This window comes from Anneissia japonica, unplaced genomic scaffold (assembly GCF_011630105.1).
Source record: "Anneissia japonica isolate Jap-2015-1 unplaced genomic scaffold, ASM1163010v1 scaffold287835_len3118868_cov185, whole genome shotgun sequence".
NCBI lineage: Eukaryota > Metazoa > Echinodermata > Crinoidea > Comatulida > Comatulidae > Anneissia > Anneissia japonica.
This window is the reverse complement of record NW_022737223.1, coordinates 2,468,368-2,487,906: the sequence shown is the minus strand read 5'-3', so window position 1 is coordinate 2,487,906 and position 19,539 is coordinate 2,468,368. Positions and strand designations below refer to the sequence as shown.

The following is a 19,539-nucleotide window of genomic DNA, read 5'->3' as shown; positions in this document are numbered from 1 at the left end:
ACTTTTAGTTTGTGACAGCTACAACTTAGTATTTATTCAACAATAATTTGCAAGTGTGGTCCATCAGCCGGAGCTGATAATTAAGGACCCTCAATACAAAAGAAAAAAAAATAAAATAAAAAACAAGTATGAGTAGGGTCACTGTAGAAGCTCCCTCATTGCAGCCATGGTTAGCGCTAATTCTACCACCACCACAACCACCACCGCCACCACAACCACAACCACCACCCACAAAATTGTACTAGAAAATTGTGTTCAACTGTTGCCGAAACAAAATATGATAGGGCCTATCTATCAAGTGTATGGACACAATAAAAAGAAGTGTGTACTTTAAATAATTTTGAATGCTTTTTTCAATCATGCTAAATCAAATCAACGAAAATAAGTGCCAGGAAAGAAAATAGTGTTAATAGGCGTATTACACATCTATTGAGCAAGGCATGATGTCCTGTTTAGTGCGGAATAGTCAAGTGTTACAGTACTGTTCCTACTTGCTGTCTTTTTTAACAGGAAGTTTCATTGTTTTTATCAATGTTTTGTTAGTCCAAAATTTATTTTAATTGACTTTGGGAGTTCATCATTATCTAGGAATGTATTGTGGTTTGCTATTGTATAGACGTTAATCTGTTTGCCTTGGCTTGATATACAGTACCATTGGCAGTACTGAAATTTGTGGGTGTCAGGAAGTTGCATGCTGATCTAGGCCAAGGGCATTCACAAACAATTAATTATTACAATGATAAATGTTGTTACAACAATTTTATGGTTTATTTCCAATGTGATCAGTGTAATAACTATTAAGAACTACTATAAAAGAATTGAGGCCACTATCTAAAGCAGTGCCAAAGTCATAGATTTTAACTTTTAAGTGAATTGTTTTATACTGAAGTAGAATTGTACCTAGGTGATAGGCTTATTCTAATGGTTTATTCTACTTAAGTGAAATACTTAAGTACAATTGTTTTCTGTTGTGCTTCTGGTCCCAAATTTAATTGCATGTAGAATAATACATAGACAACGTACTGTCACTTCCTTGTCACCAAATGTTTATGCCCCAAGTATGATGTATACCTATAATACATAGACAAAACAGTGACTGTATGGAGCCATACCTGTCAATCGGTCCACGTCATGTAGTCTACCTCTTTGCTCTCTTACCTGCGACACTAACATAAACAACAATAATTAATCATAGCAAGTACATTATTTACTATAACACACAGATAGCACTACATATTTAAAAATTATCCATTTTACTTCGTAATGTAGTTGCACTTAAAGTCAGACTCCGGAGGGAAAACATTTTTGATATGTTGTAGAACTGATTTTTCTAAGACAAAAAAAAGTAGTTTGATCAAAAACTGAGCAACGATGAATGAGATACAGATTTTTTAATATTTAAAAACTGGGGGGAAAAGGTGTAAAAATGGGCGGTTAAAAAAAATAATATCAATTTAATTTCATTTATTATAAGAGGTTACTCGCCATGGTCATCCTACTTACTTTGATCCCTCCATAATTGTTTAGGGGTTTTTTGTATACAAATTTTCTTTTGTTTAATCTATCTTTTGCCTCCTACTTATGTGTTAAGTTTCCACCTCTCTAATGCTTCTACTACAAGCAAACTTTTATTTCATAAACCAAAAGTACATTGTTTTTTTTAATGGTTCATTTTATTTCTATTTGAATTGTGGTTAAGTGACTTCCTATGACCTTTGATAGCCTTGTACATAGTGGAAATAAAAAAGTTGAATAGATCCTATCTACTAGCACTGAGCAGTATGTAGGTAGGTGTAGGCCTACCTTTATGTAGTGACTCATATGCTGACTCAGAGTACAGTATGGGTATACCGATACACTATATAGCATGCCAGTCAAGCTACTTGTATTCCATTATCATCCGTCTAAATAAACAATCAACATTAATAATACTATCTATTTAACTTTATTACATTAACATAGAAGTCACTCACAAAATAATCACAATATAGAGTGTTTATATCCACTTTAATATGTAGAATACTGAAATGAAGTAAATGTTTATAATAATTAAATAAATAGACATTATATAGACCGAAAGGTCCACTGATTAATCTCAGATAAGATAGTATAATATTATGATGACATAATTAATGTTGAAATATTGAATCCTGACACGATGGCGTACATTTCGATACTTGGAGTATGTATTATACTATCTTAGACATTATATCTAACAAACTTTAAATAGAGAGAGCATGTTGTTGAAAATTGTTACCATGTCTAATGTACTATACAGTCGCCAAACAAACTCACAACATAATTGGCTTTGGGGTCATTCAACATTAACAACATTTTAACAAGTGTACAAATAGTACGCTAGGGGAAAGGGGGTAGACAAATTTGTACACTTTTACATCGGTATGCATACAAATATTGATTCAAATTAATATGCAATATGTAAAATAATAGATTTTTATGACCAATTTATAATGTAACCATGGATATAATAGACATTTTTAAGCAACCAAGTATAGTGCTTTAGTTGAAAAAATGGAGAATTTTTGTGCAAATTCAACATTTTTTGTACACTTTCACAGGGGAGGGAAGGGGTACCGAAAAAGAGTACTGCTTGTGCACTTGTGAAAATGTTTATAATTGTGAACGACCCCTTAGATAGAGTCAGTGTAAATAGACAACTAAAAATCAGTGTAAATAGATATTATTAACTAAACCAAATAGATAGAACTTATAGGTTTTTATGCCTCAATACTCTTTGTGCTTTCCTAATATACTTCATAAATATCATACTTTTTATGTATTTAAGTTATTAGGTTTAAATTGAAAATTTTGCTTTTCAATTAATTAGGAGCATAAAGTATTAATTTCCATTCTTTGCATACGGTAGTTACTAGGCCTATCTTAAACCCTTAAATTGGCTGGAAAATAGTTTAATGTCATACGTCTTTCAGTGCTGTGTGGTTATTCGTGAACGCTGCTTATTCGAGCAAAGCACTACTTGGATCTACAGGCTCGGTATTGATTTATTTTCTTAGGAAATGAAATTTAGTAGGAAGGTGTTGAATATATATGAAGTTAAATATAGGTAGAGATAGACTCGTTCTTCCTGTAACAATCATCAGTCTTTCCTGAAGGCTGCTCCAAAGGAGGTGGTTGAATACTTTCAATTGCTGTCTTCAAAAACTATTCATTCTATAAACGTGCTACAATACAAGGTGATCACTATGTACCGTACATTATGATTTCAGACATTTACGAGCTATAAACCCTTCTAAATTCAATGAAAGTAGTTGTTTTTTGAAAAGCTGCAGACAGAAGGGTGACTTTACAGATTAATGTCTGCGTGTACAGAACAAACATGTACTGTGCAAGACCACGCATTTTCAAGCCCTTTACAGTAGCGTTTACAATGATAGATACAGTACCTGTTTCCCCTGTCGCAGTGTCCTTGCATAGAGTACGGTAGTGCCATTAGTTTTATCTACATCTCTGACCAACATTTCTAGAACTTCTGGAAGCATATGTCTCGGGGCATCATGGATTGTGATCAACTCAACAAAACCTCCAGGAAAGAACAGTGAAGTCTCAATGGGGAGAATGAAGATTTTACATTGCTTCACTGAAACTTGTGGAACTCCTTTTCCGAAACTATGAATCTTTCAAATTCACTGTGTACTTTCAAAACAAAATCTGAAAACGTACTTGTACATGGACATGTAGTTAATAATTAATATCCAGTGTAAAACGCCATGAGCAGTGCTTGCGAATGATACCGGCACTATACAAATTGCCATTGTTATTATTATATATAATTTTTTTTTTGTCTTTTGCTTAAATCTATGGTCTCTCATAGTTTGATTTTCTGCTGGTGTGCCATCAAGCAGAGTAGGTAGATTAGCGCAGAGGCAAGAGAATTAGACATTGGTGGGAGAGGGACCGTGAGAGACAGTCTGCTTTGAGAAAACCTACCTGAATAGACCAACTAATTGCTTATTCTCTCCCAAAACACACCCCTGATATTAAAATGGAACAGACGGTTCTGATTACCTTGTCTTTTGGATGGGACTTAAAGCTGTTGTTTCTGTAGTACATTTGTACTACAGTACCTGTGTAACACTACTGTATGCACTATTTGAAAGTATACTGGAGTACAGTACTTTATTGTGTGTCTTGTTAAAGGGATTGCCACTTCAGTTCCCTACTAGTCTTATCCTTGGCCCTGTGCATAAAATAAAAGATAATAATAAAAAAAAAAAAATGGGTTGATGTAAAAAAGAAATATTCGTTGGCAGATTTATAATAGCTCGGGCAAACAACAAACAATACAGAGCGATATTAATAATATAATAAGATAAAAATAATAACATGATCTGCCACAGCCCATTATCTAGAGCACAGAGAACTGAGCATGAAGTGTGATAGTCACTATCACAATTGACCATGAAAGTTTTTGGAAGCACACAGGAAAATCAAATTTTGGGTGCAGCCCTCAGTTTGAAATAAAAAATTGACTTTGGCCCTTTGACTTTCCTATCCACTCGCCATAGCCTAGTGATATTGAATAAAGTTTGTTCCACTTTTTAAATGAAAGAACGATTATTTACAGCGTACTATACGGCTTCTAAAAGTGTAAGTAAATATCGAAGTGGAATTAGTTGATATTGTTAAGAATTGAAGGACGTTCATAATGGCCAATTGTTGCAACGACTTTGTCTGTAATGTAAAATACTGTAGTGGGTCAAGAAAAGAATTTTCAAAACACAAGTTTCACCTACCTGCGGAATTATGGCTTAGTGGTTTCTATTTCTCTCCTTAAGCATTCCAAGGTTATGACACAAATCCCCCTTGACTCACCTCAAAAGTATGTAGCTCACTGATTGGTTCATGACATGGTTTTAGTGCAATATTGACAAATCATATGCTTGCTCTGAGAAAGTTGGGCTTGGCTCATTATTAATATTTGTGAGGTTGTGTAGTTGTGAATACCGGAAGAGTTACATTTTTGCAATTATAAAAATTGTTTTCTTCTAGATTGACGCAAACTGTAGCAGATTCAAAGGCTTCATTTAAAGAAACTATTCAAATTAAAATTTATTTCTATTTGGTATTACAAGTATGCAATAATACTGTACAATAAACCTATTAAAACTATACCTGTATACAGTACTCAAAACACTTGATTTTTATCTTAAATAATGTATAGTAATGTTCAAAGTTCCTTAATATTGCTTGTTCTTTAATCAGTCTTTCGTGTATATATTAAGGTCAATATTTTTGTATTTTTATTGTGTATTGTATTTCCTGTAGCTTTTAAATTGCTCAGAACTTACTTGGATTTAATGATTTAATGAAGTACATCCATTTTTTTTTTGTACATGCAGTGGCAATGCCATCGGGGGATAGGGGGAGGAGCGGTGGCAGAAGACTTAAGCCTCCATCAGAAAAGTCAAGCCCCCACCCGCTGAGCTCGTCGGGCAGTCGGACTAAAGAAAAATTTAAATACAGGCATACGCCAAGCCAAAACATGCCTTCACAGTTGTAGAGTGCCATTTCCGGCCATCCAGAGGTCCCAATTTTTTAAATAATCTCATTTGGGAGGAGGACACCCTCTTCCAAAGCCTTCTCCTCAGGCTTACAAGCTCAAGCCCCGTCGGATAGCTCAGTCCTCCCCCCCCCCCCCACAATGTACCCTAGAGCCGCCACTGATGTACAGTGCTACAGTATCATCCTGTACTGTACTATAATGAAACCAACTTGGTATAAACATTCAGCATGACATAACAGAAACTATAATTTACATATTTTAACAATAATAGTTGAGCAGCAGTGTACTTTAGCACTGAACAGTAAATAGCGAATGTCACTCATTCAAATGGAAGTTTTATTCTCTGTCATATTACTTTTGATGTTTCATTACCGTCCTACTTTTAAAGTAATTTAATTTTAGAATTAATTTAATGATATTTTACTATCATCAAAAAGATTTTTAAATGAGTTATAGTGGTTGGTGACATCAGAAATTTGTGAGCAGTATTTCAAACTAATGAGTTAGATATTGATTAAGTTTCTACTGTAGCATGGTGAGATTACAGTACTGTAAACTTTTTTCTGACGTAGATATAAATTAATCATCTTATTGCAAATGCGCACCTGTCTCTGATGGAAGGAATACACAAGACTCATGTTTTGTTATTGAAAAATATTGCATAAAATTACCATTTGTTATTGATTAGTTATGACTACTGTACTTAACTTATTTCATCATCTAAATTAGATTACTGTATTGTATTTCTTTATCTGTTTACCTGATATCACAATTATGCGCTTACAACAAGTCCAGAATTCTGCTGCCCGTATTATTTCCCTAACACCTTGTCATCATCACATAAAACTAATCTTACTTACTGTACTAAATCACCTTACCCACTATGTTTCTCTTCACCATCTTCGTTCTTCATCTAAAAATCTCTTGGCAGTTCCGTCTCGTAAAGGCAAAGCAAAACTTAAGGTCAACATGCCTTTTCTTTTCAAGCTCCCTGTACCTGGAATAGTCCTTGCTGCTGAACTTTTAAGAAAAATCTTTAAAACCTATATTATAGGAATGTTAACTTGCCTTATTTCCTCACCTAGTGCCTTTGATAAATTTCGGACAAAAAACAAGGACAATCAATAAAAAAAAAAGGAATGTTTCTTTGGGACCCTGTAAGCAAGTTTGTATGGAGTAGTATTTTCAGAACATTTAACGAGGTATAAAGTTCCAACTGAAACTTCAAAGCCAGCTGTCTTTTATTAAAGGAAGTTCAAACTAACCGGTAGGGGAAAACCCCTGATAGAAACAAGGACATAAAGAAGGAGGGGGATAATAATAATAATAATTCCATACTTTTATGGCGTATTCCGAAAAGCCTCAATGCGCTATTACAAAAAGAAAAGAAAACCAGCAGTAAATAATTTTGACTTAAACTACAGTACTTAAACTAAAATAGTAAATGGTCTTCTGTCTCTTTTATGAAGCCTACTTATAACGTCCAAAATCACCTTAGAATTAATATTTTCTACATGAATAGAGTAAAAGTGAGTGCTTTCTGCTGATGAGGCTATGCCTCTGCCTCTGCTTTGTTCGTACAGCTTCAGCGTGTGGTTGTTGTTTAGTTTACACTGCAATCATAATATGAAACTCCTGCCATTTACTTCTGCATGAATAGCCCTCAATGCGTAGATATCTGTATGCGATAAGGTCCTGCTGGCTGTCCAAACCTAGTGTTTAGTGTTCGTTTAATCAGGGACGATAAAGTTACTCACTAAATGAAAGAATAAATGGTGATGTTGCTGGGAAATTAGCCAAAAATATGTGATATATCGAGCATGGTGTTGGTGTATTTATTATTTTATTGTTAATAACTTGACCTGTTAAGTGGAGTTGTATCAAAGACCAGAAGTGGTGCATTATTTACCGAATTGTTTATCCTGGAACTATAGTACAATATTTTTTTTAAAAACGTGCATAATAATCTGGGTTATATAAATTCACCTTTTTACAAAAAAGTACAAGTTTGCATTCCTTAGTTTAATGGAAGTGTAATATTTTTGTTATCTTTTGTCATGTATACTTTTAAGAATTTTCTATTTTCATTTTATTTTTGATAATTGAAAGTGGAGATTTATTGTACTGCACATGAAATCATTCCTGATGATGACATAGTTAATGTCGAATATTGAATCCCTACACGATGGCGTGCATTTCAATACTTGGTGAAATTGTTGAAGTACCTGATATAGAAAGTTGTTTTGCTTAACTGATTAATGACTTATTGTTTCAGTTGCGCATCCATAAGTGGTTGTTCACAATTATCAATATTTTAGCAAGTGTACAAACAGTACTCTTTTTCAGTACCCCTTCCCTCCCCTATAAAATGTACATAAAAATGTTGATTTTGCAAAACCATTCTCCATTTTTTAATGAAGTCGACTCTGATGCTGTATGGTGGCATTATTATAGTTCGTCATATAAATCTATTCAATATTGTATTTTATTTTTAATCAACATTTTTATGCATATATAAAAGTGTACAAATGTGTCTACCCCTAGTATACTGTTTGTACACAGTGTTGATAATTGTGAATAAATTTGAAATTTTAAAATTTTTTTTTAGCATCACAAACTGTATTGTAAAGGTTACGTTTTTAAGGCTAGTGAGCAGGTTTTGTTTTGCTTTTACCAATTCTCTATCAGACAAACTATTTTGTTTCAAGATCGTCAATTGAAAATTGTTATTACAATGTGACGCCAGTTTCTATATTCAGAGCTTTTTTCTCTAAACGGCAAACAAGGTTGCATTAATTTACAAATTATATTAATTCACTTCGAAAAAAACACTATTGCAGCTGATACTTGCTACAGGGATTATTATAATTACTATTCTTTGAGTTAATTATTAATAAAATAAATAAAAATATTTTTGTTTTTGTTTTTTAGGTGAATCCGGTCTGGGAAAAAGTACACTGATTAATTCACTCTTCCTTACTGATGTATACTCAAACCAGTATCCTGGACCATCCCAACGAATGAAAAAAACAACACAGGTAATTCTAGCTTATTTATTTATTTACTGCACTTCAGGATGCATCAGTCCAGGTCTATCAGTCCACTTTTGAATCATCCATGGTTGAGCATACCCCTCGTCTAAAGTCTTCCACCTCTTTCTGTCCGATGTTTCTCTAAACCAGTATTTATTGTACATTCTCAAGTTGTCTGCCCTACATGCCTTTTATACTGCCTCATTTCTTGTATGTATTTTCGTAATGCATACAAACATCCTCATAAGCAATGGACATTGTGTGTGTCTAGGTCTGAAATTGGCCTAGATGCAAATGTATGTATGAGGCCATCTTTGTAATCAAGAGAAAAAATAAATATGCAGCCTCAAACATCAGCATTTCTTTTTGTTTCTAATTATTTATTATTTTAATTCAGATAAAATCATAACTGATAATTGTCTTTTCCTAAACTAGATTTCTAATGGGAAGATGCATTTTTATACTTAGAGATATTAACATCTCATTATCTTTTGTGTATAAATTTCGTTTTTGCAAGTATAAACTGGATACTTAATATTTCAACCTTACAACCTTATAAGGAATACTATAGCATATATATATATATATATATATATTGTTCTTTATCAGTGGTTTAATAGAAGGAAGTCCAGTACTTGACAAGGTCCTCTCACTTTCTGTTTTGTTCTCACGATGTTGAACTGTCATTTGTTTCACAGTTTGAACTAGTATCTAGTTGTTAGGCTGCTTAGATAGGCTACTGTACTGCAGAAGTTGGTCCTTGGTTTGCAGTGGGCGCATATCTTTCACTATAGATCAACAGTTTATTGTCTTATTAATCATGTGCCAAAGTATTAGTTCTGCAAGTGGTCAACAAACTGTTTATTTAATGTTATTTTGATAGTTCATTCTATTAAACAATGTATGCACAAATAACTTTGAAAGGCAATTTCTCAAAATTTTGTTTATCTTGGTTCTAAGACTACTGTACATTCACTTTCCAATAACTTAGGCTTGAAATGTCCAATTTCTATGAATGACCCCTCATTTTAAAGATCACATACTCATTTATCTGAAAATACCAATAACTTGAATTTCAATATTTGCTACAACTTAGCCATTTTGCCACAACATGCCTCATTTGTGTGTGTCTAGGTCTGAAATTGGCCTAGATGCAAATGTATGTATGAGGCCATCTTTGTAATCAAGAGAAAAAATAAATATGCAGCCTCAAACATCAACATTTCTTTTTGTTTCTAATTATTTATTATTTTAATTCAGATAAAATCATAACTGATAATTGTCTTATATTCTGTATAATCTTTTCCTAAACTAGATTTCTAATGGGAAGATGCATTTTTATACTTAGAGATATTAACATCTCATTATCTTTTGTGTATAAATTTCGTTTTTGCAAGTATAAACTGGATACTTAATATTTCAACCTTACAACCTTATAAGGAATACTATAGCATATATATATATATATATATATATTGTTCTTTATCAGTGGTTTAATAGAAGGAAGTCCAGTACTTGACAAGGTCCTCTCACTTTCTGTTTTGTTCTCACAATGTTGAACTGTCATTTGTTTCACAGTTTGAACTCTGTATCTAGTTGTTAGGCTGCTTAGGTAGGCTACTGTACTGCAGAAGTTGGTCCTTGGTTTGCAGTGGGTGCATATCTGGGATTCTTGGAATGGTGGGGGGTGCTGATGGGGTCAATATGAAGTGGGGGGACTCGATGATTAGGCAAAACGGTGCTAGCTCGCAAATAAGGTGGTTTGACGTGATTTTTTTTTGGGGAGGGGGACTGGGGTGCGCCCCACTGCGCTTCCACTACATACGCCACTGCTTGGTTGTAACTTCTCCTCTGTACTGTCAAGCATTGTTTGAACCTGAAGAGTTTGATTGCAAAAAATGAAAGAACTAAATTTTAGGAAATCTTCAAGAAATGGAATTTATGCTACCTAGCACAAAAGTGAACAAGGAGAACGACTCTTTAAAATCAAGTTAATCATACAAGAGTACCAAAATTCAGATAATGAAAAAGTAGAAATTAACACTCTCTTATCTCTCATAGGCCCTAGGCCATTTGTTAGTTAATGGATAATTATTTATATTATGATATTATGATTTTCATTATTATTATTATTTTTATTTATTTACTTACTCATCGTATTCTATTTATTTATTTTATTTTTATTTGTCTTTTCTACATGTTATCGTTAACATTATAAATATTTATTTAAAGAGGGACCCATGGTTAAAGCTTTGCTTTTCGTGGTCTTTCCTTTTCCACCAATTTGTAATTTGTTACTTGTAATGAAAAAAAATTTGGAATAAATTGATTGATTGACTTGTAGTTTTTAATGTCAAAGCAGTCCTACTATATGAAGATGAAATTAGTTTCTTGGCATAAAGGTCATTAGTTTTTGTATTGTATTGTTAATCTTACTGTAATATATTATAACGTATAATAAGGCTATAAGACCTTCTGAAGTATGTGAATTTTAAAAATTTGGTCTTGAAAAACATGTAAAGTTTTTTTCATCACTGTGATTGCTATTGAGGCTCTAAACCATAAGATCAGGTTTTCCCAGCTCTGTCTTAGTTGTTTTTATTCTTAAATGCTCTACAATTTATGCAATTGGTTGATTTTCAACTTTAAAGCTAGCTACCCTTTAAATTTTGATGTAAAGCACTTCCTTCATAAACTGATAAAAGAATTCCTTTTTCCTATTATCACAAACAGAATAAAAGCTAATTATAGATGTATCTATTGATAAGGTTTCACCATCAATATGGCTGATTAAATCGGGCACGCTCCCCTGACTTTTCTGAACTATTTCAAAGGAATTATATTTTTTATTATCTCCGGATCTTGACTGTATGTAATTTCAGTTTATTTTGAACATTTCATTGTGCAAAACTTTGATATAGGTCAGCTTTTGAATGGCTTCTGTTGTGAGAGTTTGTTTCCTTTGCTGTAGGCCACTGTAATGACAGAAGTCTCCTAGGGTAAATTGTACTTTTCTACATGCCATTTAAAACCGCATCTCAATTTTGTAGAGGGGAAGTTTACAAGGAATTCAGTTTAAAAAAAAATCAGTATTATATTACAAAAATCCTAGCAATAAAGGCTGTTTTTTTTTATAGCAACGTGAACCATTTTGTAAATTGAATGGCCGAGCAGTTCAAGCCATACTGCCCTATCAGGGGTGGATCCAGAATAGATAAGTGAGAGCGCTAATTTCAATATCTGCCTTGAAATTTTAAAATTTAGTGGCAAACCGGGAAGGGAGAAATTCCCCCATTCCCCTTACTGGATCCATACCTGCCTATGGCTCTGGTGGTAGACCAAGTCTTTCTTAGGATAAGGAATATAAACCATTTGTCTCATGTGCACTGTTAAAGAACCCAGAGCATCTTTTGGAATGAGTAGGCTGTAACCCTAGTGTACTGTTGTTCATACAGCCCCTGTTGTGGACAGATAAGAGATAACATGGTACCGGTTTACAGGGTAGCTCAGACACGAAGGGCCCTATTTAGGGGTTATTGTACGAGCTAGTCCACACCTCAAACGCTTTGCGACTTCGGTATAAAGCACTATATAAATCAAACTACATTATATTTTTACATCCGCCGATTTGCGGGGGTGGTGGGGATTTTTTAAAAATGGCCCCCAGTATTAAAAAAAAAAAAATACTCGGGCCATTTTTTTCCTGAGCGATTTTTATTGGGTGATTTTTACTGGGTTATATTTTTGCAGCATACAGTATCCTACTGTACTGTAAACAGTGGTCATAAATATAACCAGTACAGTGCCTTTTCGCCTTTTCAGTTGCCTGTCTATTTTCCTGGTCTTGTTACAGCAAGGTCAACAAGATAGAATTCCAGAACATAAGCTCATAGGGAGGGACCTTCTAAAACTTCCTGTCAAGATTTACATGTCAAGTAGTAAAGACAGTCAAAGATGCCCTTGCATTCTATCCTTCAATTACCCACTGCTAAGAAAATAGAAAGTTGCAAAAGTTTAAATAGGTAAATACTGTTACAACGTGGTAACAGAATCCTTAGTAATGAATAAATTGTTACTGTTCACCATGAAGACTGCTTGAACAGTTTCGATTTTAAAGATTTAATTGTATGATTGATACATTTGACTAATCACTACATATTTATTATACACTTACTGGTAAAATACAGTACTGCACTTATTTATTATGACTATTTTAACCACTGGGTATTGACTGAATTTTTATTGGAATTTAGTCAAACCACTTCATTCATTCCAAAATTTTAATTTATTTCTTGGATAATTGATAATAAATTATCTTATAACCTTCTCTCTCTTTATTATTTGTTTAATTATCTTAATTTATCTTACCTTGGAGTGCACTAAAAATTCTGATAAAATTTTACCCTTTTGGAATAATAATAAAGGACAGTGGCAGTCCATGTGATTTCTGATAGAATTCCTTTGGCATGAAACACTCCAACGATAACCCACAAATGTCCTAGGATTTCAAGTTGGGGTCTTTCCTAGTGGGGAGATTGGGTAGTAGTACACCAAGAAACAATCTCCAACTCTTTATTACCCAAGAGTGTGCACACAGGACCAAAAGCTTAAAATGTCTCATCCAAAAAAAAAAAACCAAAAAAAAGGGTACACTATAAAGGAAACTTGCATTTCAGCCGAAGGGATGGGAATTGAACCAGGGATCTGACCAAGATATATCCACGGTTCAGCGCACACATTGGCTACCACCAATTTTACCGACTGAGCTAAACTGCTTTCTATCATGGCGATGGATTTGAAGATCTGTTCATTTCAATAATTAAATAATTAATAAATTTGATCCACTAGATAAATTTGGACTTTATACCTGTCTGTTAGTGTCAATAATCATTGGTAATGTATGCGTAGTGATGGAGATGAAATCCCTTGGGAATAAGGATAATTGGATGGAGAATCATTAGTAATCCATTTAATATACCATTGGATAAATCATGGGATGAAAAGATATATTTAAATCCCAGTTATTATTGACTAATTATTATAATATCCAATTATTATTAAATAAAGGTCTTTGGAGGATCTTAAGGAGTAGCATCAGGTTTAGCGATAGTTAGCATATCAAAGGGGGGGAGGAGGGAGGGGAGGTGTACATCCTTTAAAAAAAATTCCATGTGATCCTAGGCTTCGTGCCACTGTCAATTTTTTGAACAAAAGAATTACTCTCAAACAATTATATCACCTTATTCTTCAAGATATCGCCCCCAATTAACCTTCATGCCCCAAAAACCCCATGTTCAAAAGATACATCACTGCCTAGCTGAAATTGGTGCACTGTGTACTTAACGAGAAATGACAACAATTAGTCAGTCGGTATGTCCTTCGGTGGAAATTTTCCATGAAATAATAAATTTAACAGTAAAATATACGAGAAATGTAAATTATGCAAATTGGTTGATTCAACAGCAGCTCATACAATAGGAATGATATTACCAAGATATGAATTATTCCAAGGACACATGTAAAATTGTGCATAGAAGTATGATACCTTAAAATCAATACATTTAATGTCAGGGAAATATTTTAGTAAGATGAATAAAGTCAAGCAAATATTTTTTTTCACATCTAACTCCTGTAAGAATATTTATTTGTTAGGTTTAAAAAAGATTAACCTTCTAGAGATATTTTTTTACTTTGGATCTTTCGGAAGCATCGTGTTGTCTTTGTCAGCTATTTAATCGATAACTTTTTGGTTGTCACCTGATTGTGTCGGTTCATTTGAACACCAGGGAATTATAAATTGTCGGGTCGAGAATGACTCCATATGGAGAGAATAGCATGCTGTATGTATTTTACCACTAAAAAAAAAAACTATACTTAAGACATCCCCTCCCTCCCCCCTCCTCCAGACAAAATATGTCCAGCTTCTTCAATGTGTGGTGCTAGATGTGGTTGTTTTTAATGGTGCCTGCCATTTAAAACAGCCACAAAAAATGATTTAGGCTTACAAAAACTTGTGTACAAATTGTCTGTCTCCAAGCAGTTGCACCATCATGGAAATATGAAAATTTGCCTGCCAATTTTTTTTCTGAAGCATTTGATGAAAGTTAGTGAGATTTTAAAGTTGAAGCCCTTTTATGGAGTACGTGTGTTAATTATGAGTATTGTATTTTTTAATAAAAGATCAAGGCTGTTTAATACCACATTTCACAGACCACACAGATCACAATGAAGTAGGAGTGGCCAGAAGAGGAACTGAACAAAATTCAAATTTAAAGGGACGACAGCACTTCAGATTGAATACAAGATTATAAAAATATATTTGGCACCAATGCCAGTATATTAGGACTACAATTGAAGTTATAAAATGAGATTATGAATACCGGAACAAATACTTAGTTAAAGGAACTACACTTAAGTTATTAAAACAATATTATTTCAAATTTAAAGGGACTACACTGGCTGCTGTCTCACTTCATTACCTGAACGGCTTGTTTATTTTTTATTTTATTTATTTATTTTCTGTTTTTCAATATGATTCGTGGTCTGACACTGTCAACGCCTTGAGACGATTTTATTTTGGAGGGTGCTCTACGAATATTCTACTATTACCAAAGTATTAAAACAATATTATGAAGAGTTACACGAAAAATAAAATGAAAGGAGAACACCTAGAAGAATTAAAAACATTACCCACCATTACTGAACTGGAGTTACTCACTTAGCAATCAATTCATTCAATTATCTTAAGTAAGTAATTAAGTAATTCTTTTTTTCAGATTTTACAACTCTACATGAAAATCATAATTTGCAAATATATCTATTAAATATTAAAAATAACTATTAAATATCTCAAACATAAACAGACAAAATTCAAATTGATTAGTAAATTTTGCTTCACTCTAACTCACAATCTAATGATGAGCCTGTTAGACGGATGTAAGTGGGCGTAGGAAGGACGTTGACAGAGACGAAGCACATAACATCTCTTATTACCTACTGTACTGTAGTCATTTTGAACACCACTCATGATGGAACTTGCAAACAAATTAGTAAGAATGTAGGCCATTTATGCAGTGATTGTTTTCCTTCTACAGACGCCATCGCTGGGGTCTTTCGGTGGGGATTCTTGCGCATCATCTGCTATATAAAGTGTATCTATTCGAATTATAGTACTGTACATACATTATCTGGTTTCCTTTGTAATTTATTATAATAAATACTTCACACCACTGTACATGGATGTGACATGAATGCTTGGAACCCAAGCAGGTCCCCAGCAGTGGCATCGCCAGTAGAGAACACACGCCCTTTGATAATTGGATTTTTTTATGTACAGCAATACGGGGTAGTGAATATTGCTTTTGACTCCCTTAAGTTCGTAATAATTTGCATATCTCCAACATGAATACCATATTAAGCAATCCTATTACATAAAGTGTTAATAATCAAAATAGACTGCATAATATAAATGCATGTGAACATACCATAGTAACTGATAAACCATAAAGATTATTTTTCAATTGGTTGGTATTTGTCCATGATTCTCTTTCTTTTGAAAACTCATTCCCCTGTACTGTATGTTTTCTCCAATAATTTGGTCTTTATGAAGAATATAAACTTATTTCTCCAGGTCTGCTTAGCTCTTTCCATATTTAGCTGTTTAATATGTGTTCTTTTAAACGTATGGGTTAATTCTTTTTCATTTTGCTGAGATTTTGTTAATTTCATGACAAATGGAGTTAAAGTATTCAAGTGACTGACTGACTCTGGCCAATGTATTTGTATCGACATGCTAAAATAGATACAACATGAAGAAGTAATCAACGGACCATCATTACCACCATCAATTGCAACATCAAAGGTACTCAATGATTGGTCAGGAAAGATAATTATTATTATAGATGGTATCTTTCACCCAATTGAAAGACTTGTATGTAAGAAGTCATCAAAAAGATTGGTAGGGCCCTCTTTAACCCAAACATCCTCTTTATTACTAAGCCTGTATTTTAGGGATCATATACAATACTCACATCCTTGCTGAAATGCATACATTTTGTTCTAGTTATCTCTAAAATACAGTACTGGTATATCATTTCTTTGATAATAACTTCAGGAAGATTGATTCTCTTCAGGGATCAAATTTTTTTTGTTTTAGTAAATCCAATTTCGTATTGATAACATGATTGGATACAGTATTTTGTTAGCTTTAGTATGACTTATTTAAATAAATATTTATTTATTTATATAAATATTAGAAAAAATGTTGATATAAAATTATGTAATGCCTACTGTTATTAAGATCACAAATATATTAGTTGGCTTGATAAGACAAGAAATTTTGTAGCATTTCATAGTAGTTATGGAAGACTAGGGAGTTGCTCGCTGGAAAGACATATCTTAAGTAAGTGCCGTCTCTCATAACATATTGCTTAGAGTAAAGGCAGCTATACTGGTAGTCAAGATCCCCTGAAGAGAAAGAAAAGTGTATTTCATTTTGATAATTATACAATCTTAAATTAAAATTACAGTTGTTACAGTTGCTGATAAATCTGAAATTTAAAGCTAGGCTCCAGAAGAAAACAAATTTTTGATATGAGACTGATTTTTATGAGACACAAAAAAATAATAGTGGTTACGCCCCTTTTCCCCTGTTTTTAACTATTGAGAAATCTGTATCAGTTGTAAAACATATCCAAAAAAATGTTTCTTCCGGGGCCTGGCTTTAAAGTCAAGATTCTAGTTTCCATGTTGTGATTCCTACAGGAATTTTTTAGCTCACAAAACCTGGCTTTAAAACAACAACTACAGTATGAAGTAAAGACCATTACTCTGGTATTCCTAGAACTTGAGCTTTAAATTCCTTTCTGGTTGAGTGAGCATCGTAATTAAATCCAGTACTGTTACTGACAACCCACTGTCTTGTTTCAGTTGAATTGAGGTTTTGTAATAGGCCCACCTACTGTCTTTTCTAGGCCTTGTAAATTGTACTTGTCTTTAGAGTTGAGTGTATACTGTGTTAAGTGCTTGATATCTTAATTGAATATAAATTTTATCAATAAATATAAATATGTACATACTACCTGGTAAAAAAATTATTTTTCATAAATTTACCCCAAGTTGGCCTTTGCAGCATCTTAATTTTTAATTCGATTGTATGATACTATCTATTGAATAATAAAGATGATAGGCATCTAATCAACAATAACGTTTCTATTTCTAGTATCTCAAATCTAACTTTTTCTCGCTATTAAGACAAGTGATAGACCGCTACATTGCATTTTACAGTCCGTTCCTTATAAGGTATAGGCCGAAACAGATTAGGTTTGCTATCTACTCGAACTCTAGCATTGAGTGATTAAAGGATAAACGATAACACTACAGACTTCCTCTTCACTAACTTTAGCTATGTTATAAGGAGAGAAGTAGATTATGACATAGTCACATATGATTTCTATTTATATATCTCTGATTGCATTTGCTGTTGGATTTTTGTAATTATTTTCTCCATAACATAGTTACTGTATGCTCTATGATGATGAAAGACATGCTAACAAATCTATTTTAAGCAGATTATCTACTTAATTATAATATCTATATTTAAAAAGTTCTTAAGGTCAATATTTTGCAAAAATATAAGCAAAATATCAATTAGTTATTTTTTATTTGTCTTTCAGTACCTTTTACTTTTAACTTAAGGCCAGGGCTCAGGAGGAATTTTTTTTTGATACAGTATGTTGTGCAACTTTTCTAAGACACAAAAAGCATATTTGACAAAAAAACTCAGAAGCAGTGAATGAGATACAGGTATTTCAATATTTAAAAACTGGCTGAAAAAATTTGGAAAAATGGTGGTTAAGCCCCATTTTCCGCCAGTTTTTAAATATTAGAAAATCTGTATCTCATTCACCGCTTCCGAGTTTTTTTTGTGTCAAATATGCTTTTTGTGTCTTATAAACATCAGTTGTACAACATATAAAAGATTTTGTTTCCTCTGGAGCCTGGATTTAAGTGAGGAAGAACTTAATAAACCTCTCTATTATGATAAAGTGTTGTTGCTAAGCCCTGTAACTAGGGGTTACTGTTTTTATGGTTTAGCTGGACCCTTTTTGAGTGAACGCTCCTAATACAAACCACTCCCTTTGCATAAAAAATCATGTGAAAATGATAATTTATGAAATTCATAAATGCTGTACCGGTAATGCTTCTGCTTTAAGGGGCTTGCTCCCGACCCCAGCAAGTTTCTAGGTTCCCCTAGACCTTTGGCTGCCTTAGGAACCCCCATTGAAGAAATCCAGGTTACGGGCCTGTGATTATGTTTGTATAAATTTATGAACAGATTTATAATACAAAATCGGATGGAATTGTTGAACAATATTTGTGACCACCAGTGATTTAGTTATAGCTTTCATATGAAAGAACCTGGTAATGTTTTCTCAAGATAAAAGCAACATTAACTGAGTTATGACCAGGCCATGTACTTCCGTGCTTATTGCTTTTTAATGACAATTATATTATATTCTTTGATTTTCACAAATTACAAATGTAGATCGAATGAATTAGACTGACAGATGGTATGGTTCTTATGAGTTTAAGTATCTAGTGTTTGGATTGGTACATCTTGTTTAAGTTCTTAATCTCAACCAATAATACTGTATACACTTTATTTACATTTAATATAACTTCATCACCAAAGTATCAGTCAATAGTTACTGTGTACAGACATGGTTCATAATGGTTATATTTAATCAGTGCACCGCTTTACAGCCAATTCCATCATAGAAAGATTAAGGATGTTTTCATTTTGTCAGTAAACATAAAAAAAAGATGTGTAATGGATCACCATAGTATGTATGAAACTGCCACTTTATTATAATATTCTAATAGTATAATATAATATAATATATTATAATAATAGTATAATATAATATAACAATAGTATAATATAATATAATATAATATATA

General features: G+C 33.1%; 1 protein-coding gene across 1 annotated transcript in view; it reads left to right on the top strand.

Annotated features, from left to right (window-relative positions):
• The window catches only part of LOC117117091 (septin-7-like), a gene marked incomplete in the record, with an annotated part of 49,544 nt that overhangs the window by 15,321 nt on the left and 14,684 nt on the right, over positions 1–19,539 (top strand). Inside the window, 1 exon segment of the mRNA XM_033261274.1 lies at positions 8,477–8,583. Coding sequence (XP_033117165.1) covers positions 8,477–8,583 — 107 coding nt within the window.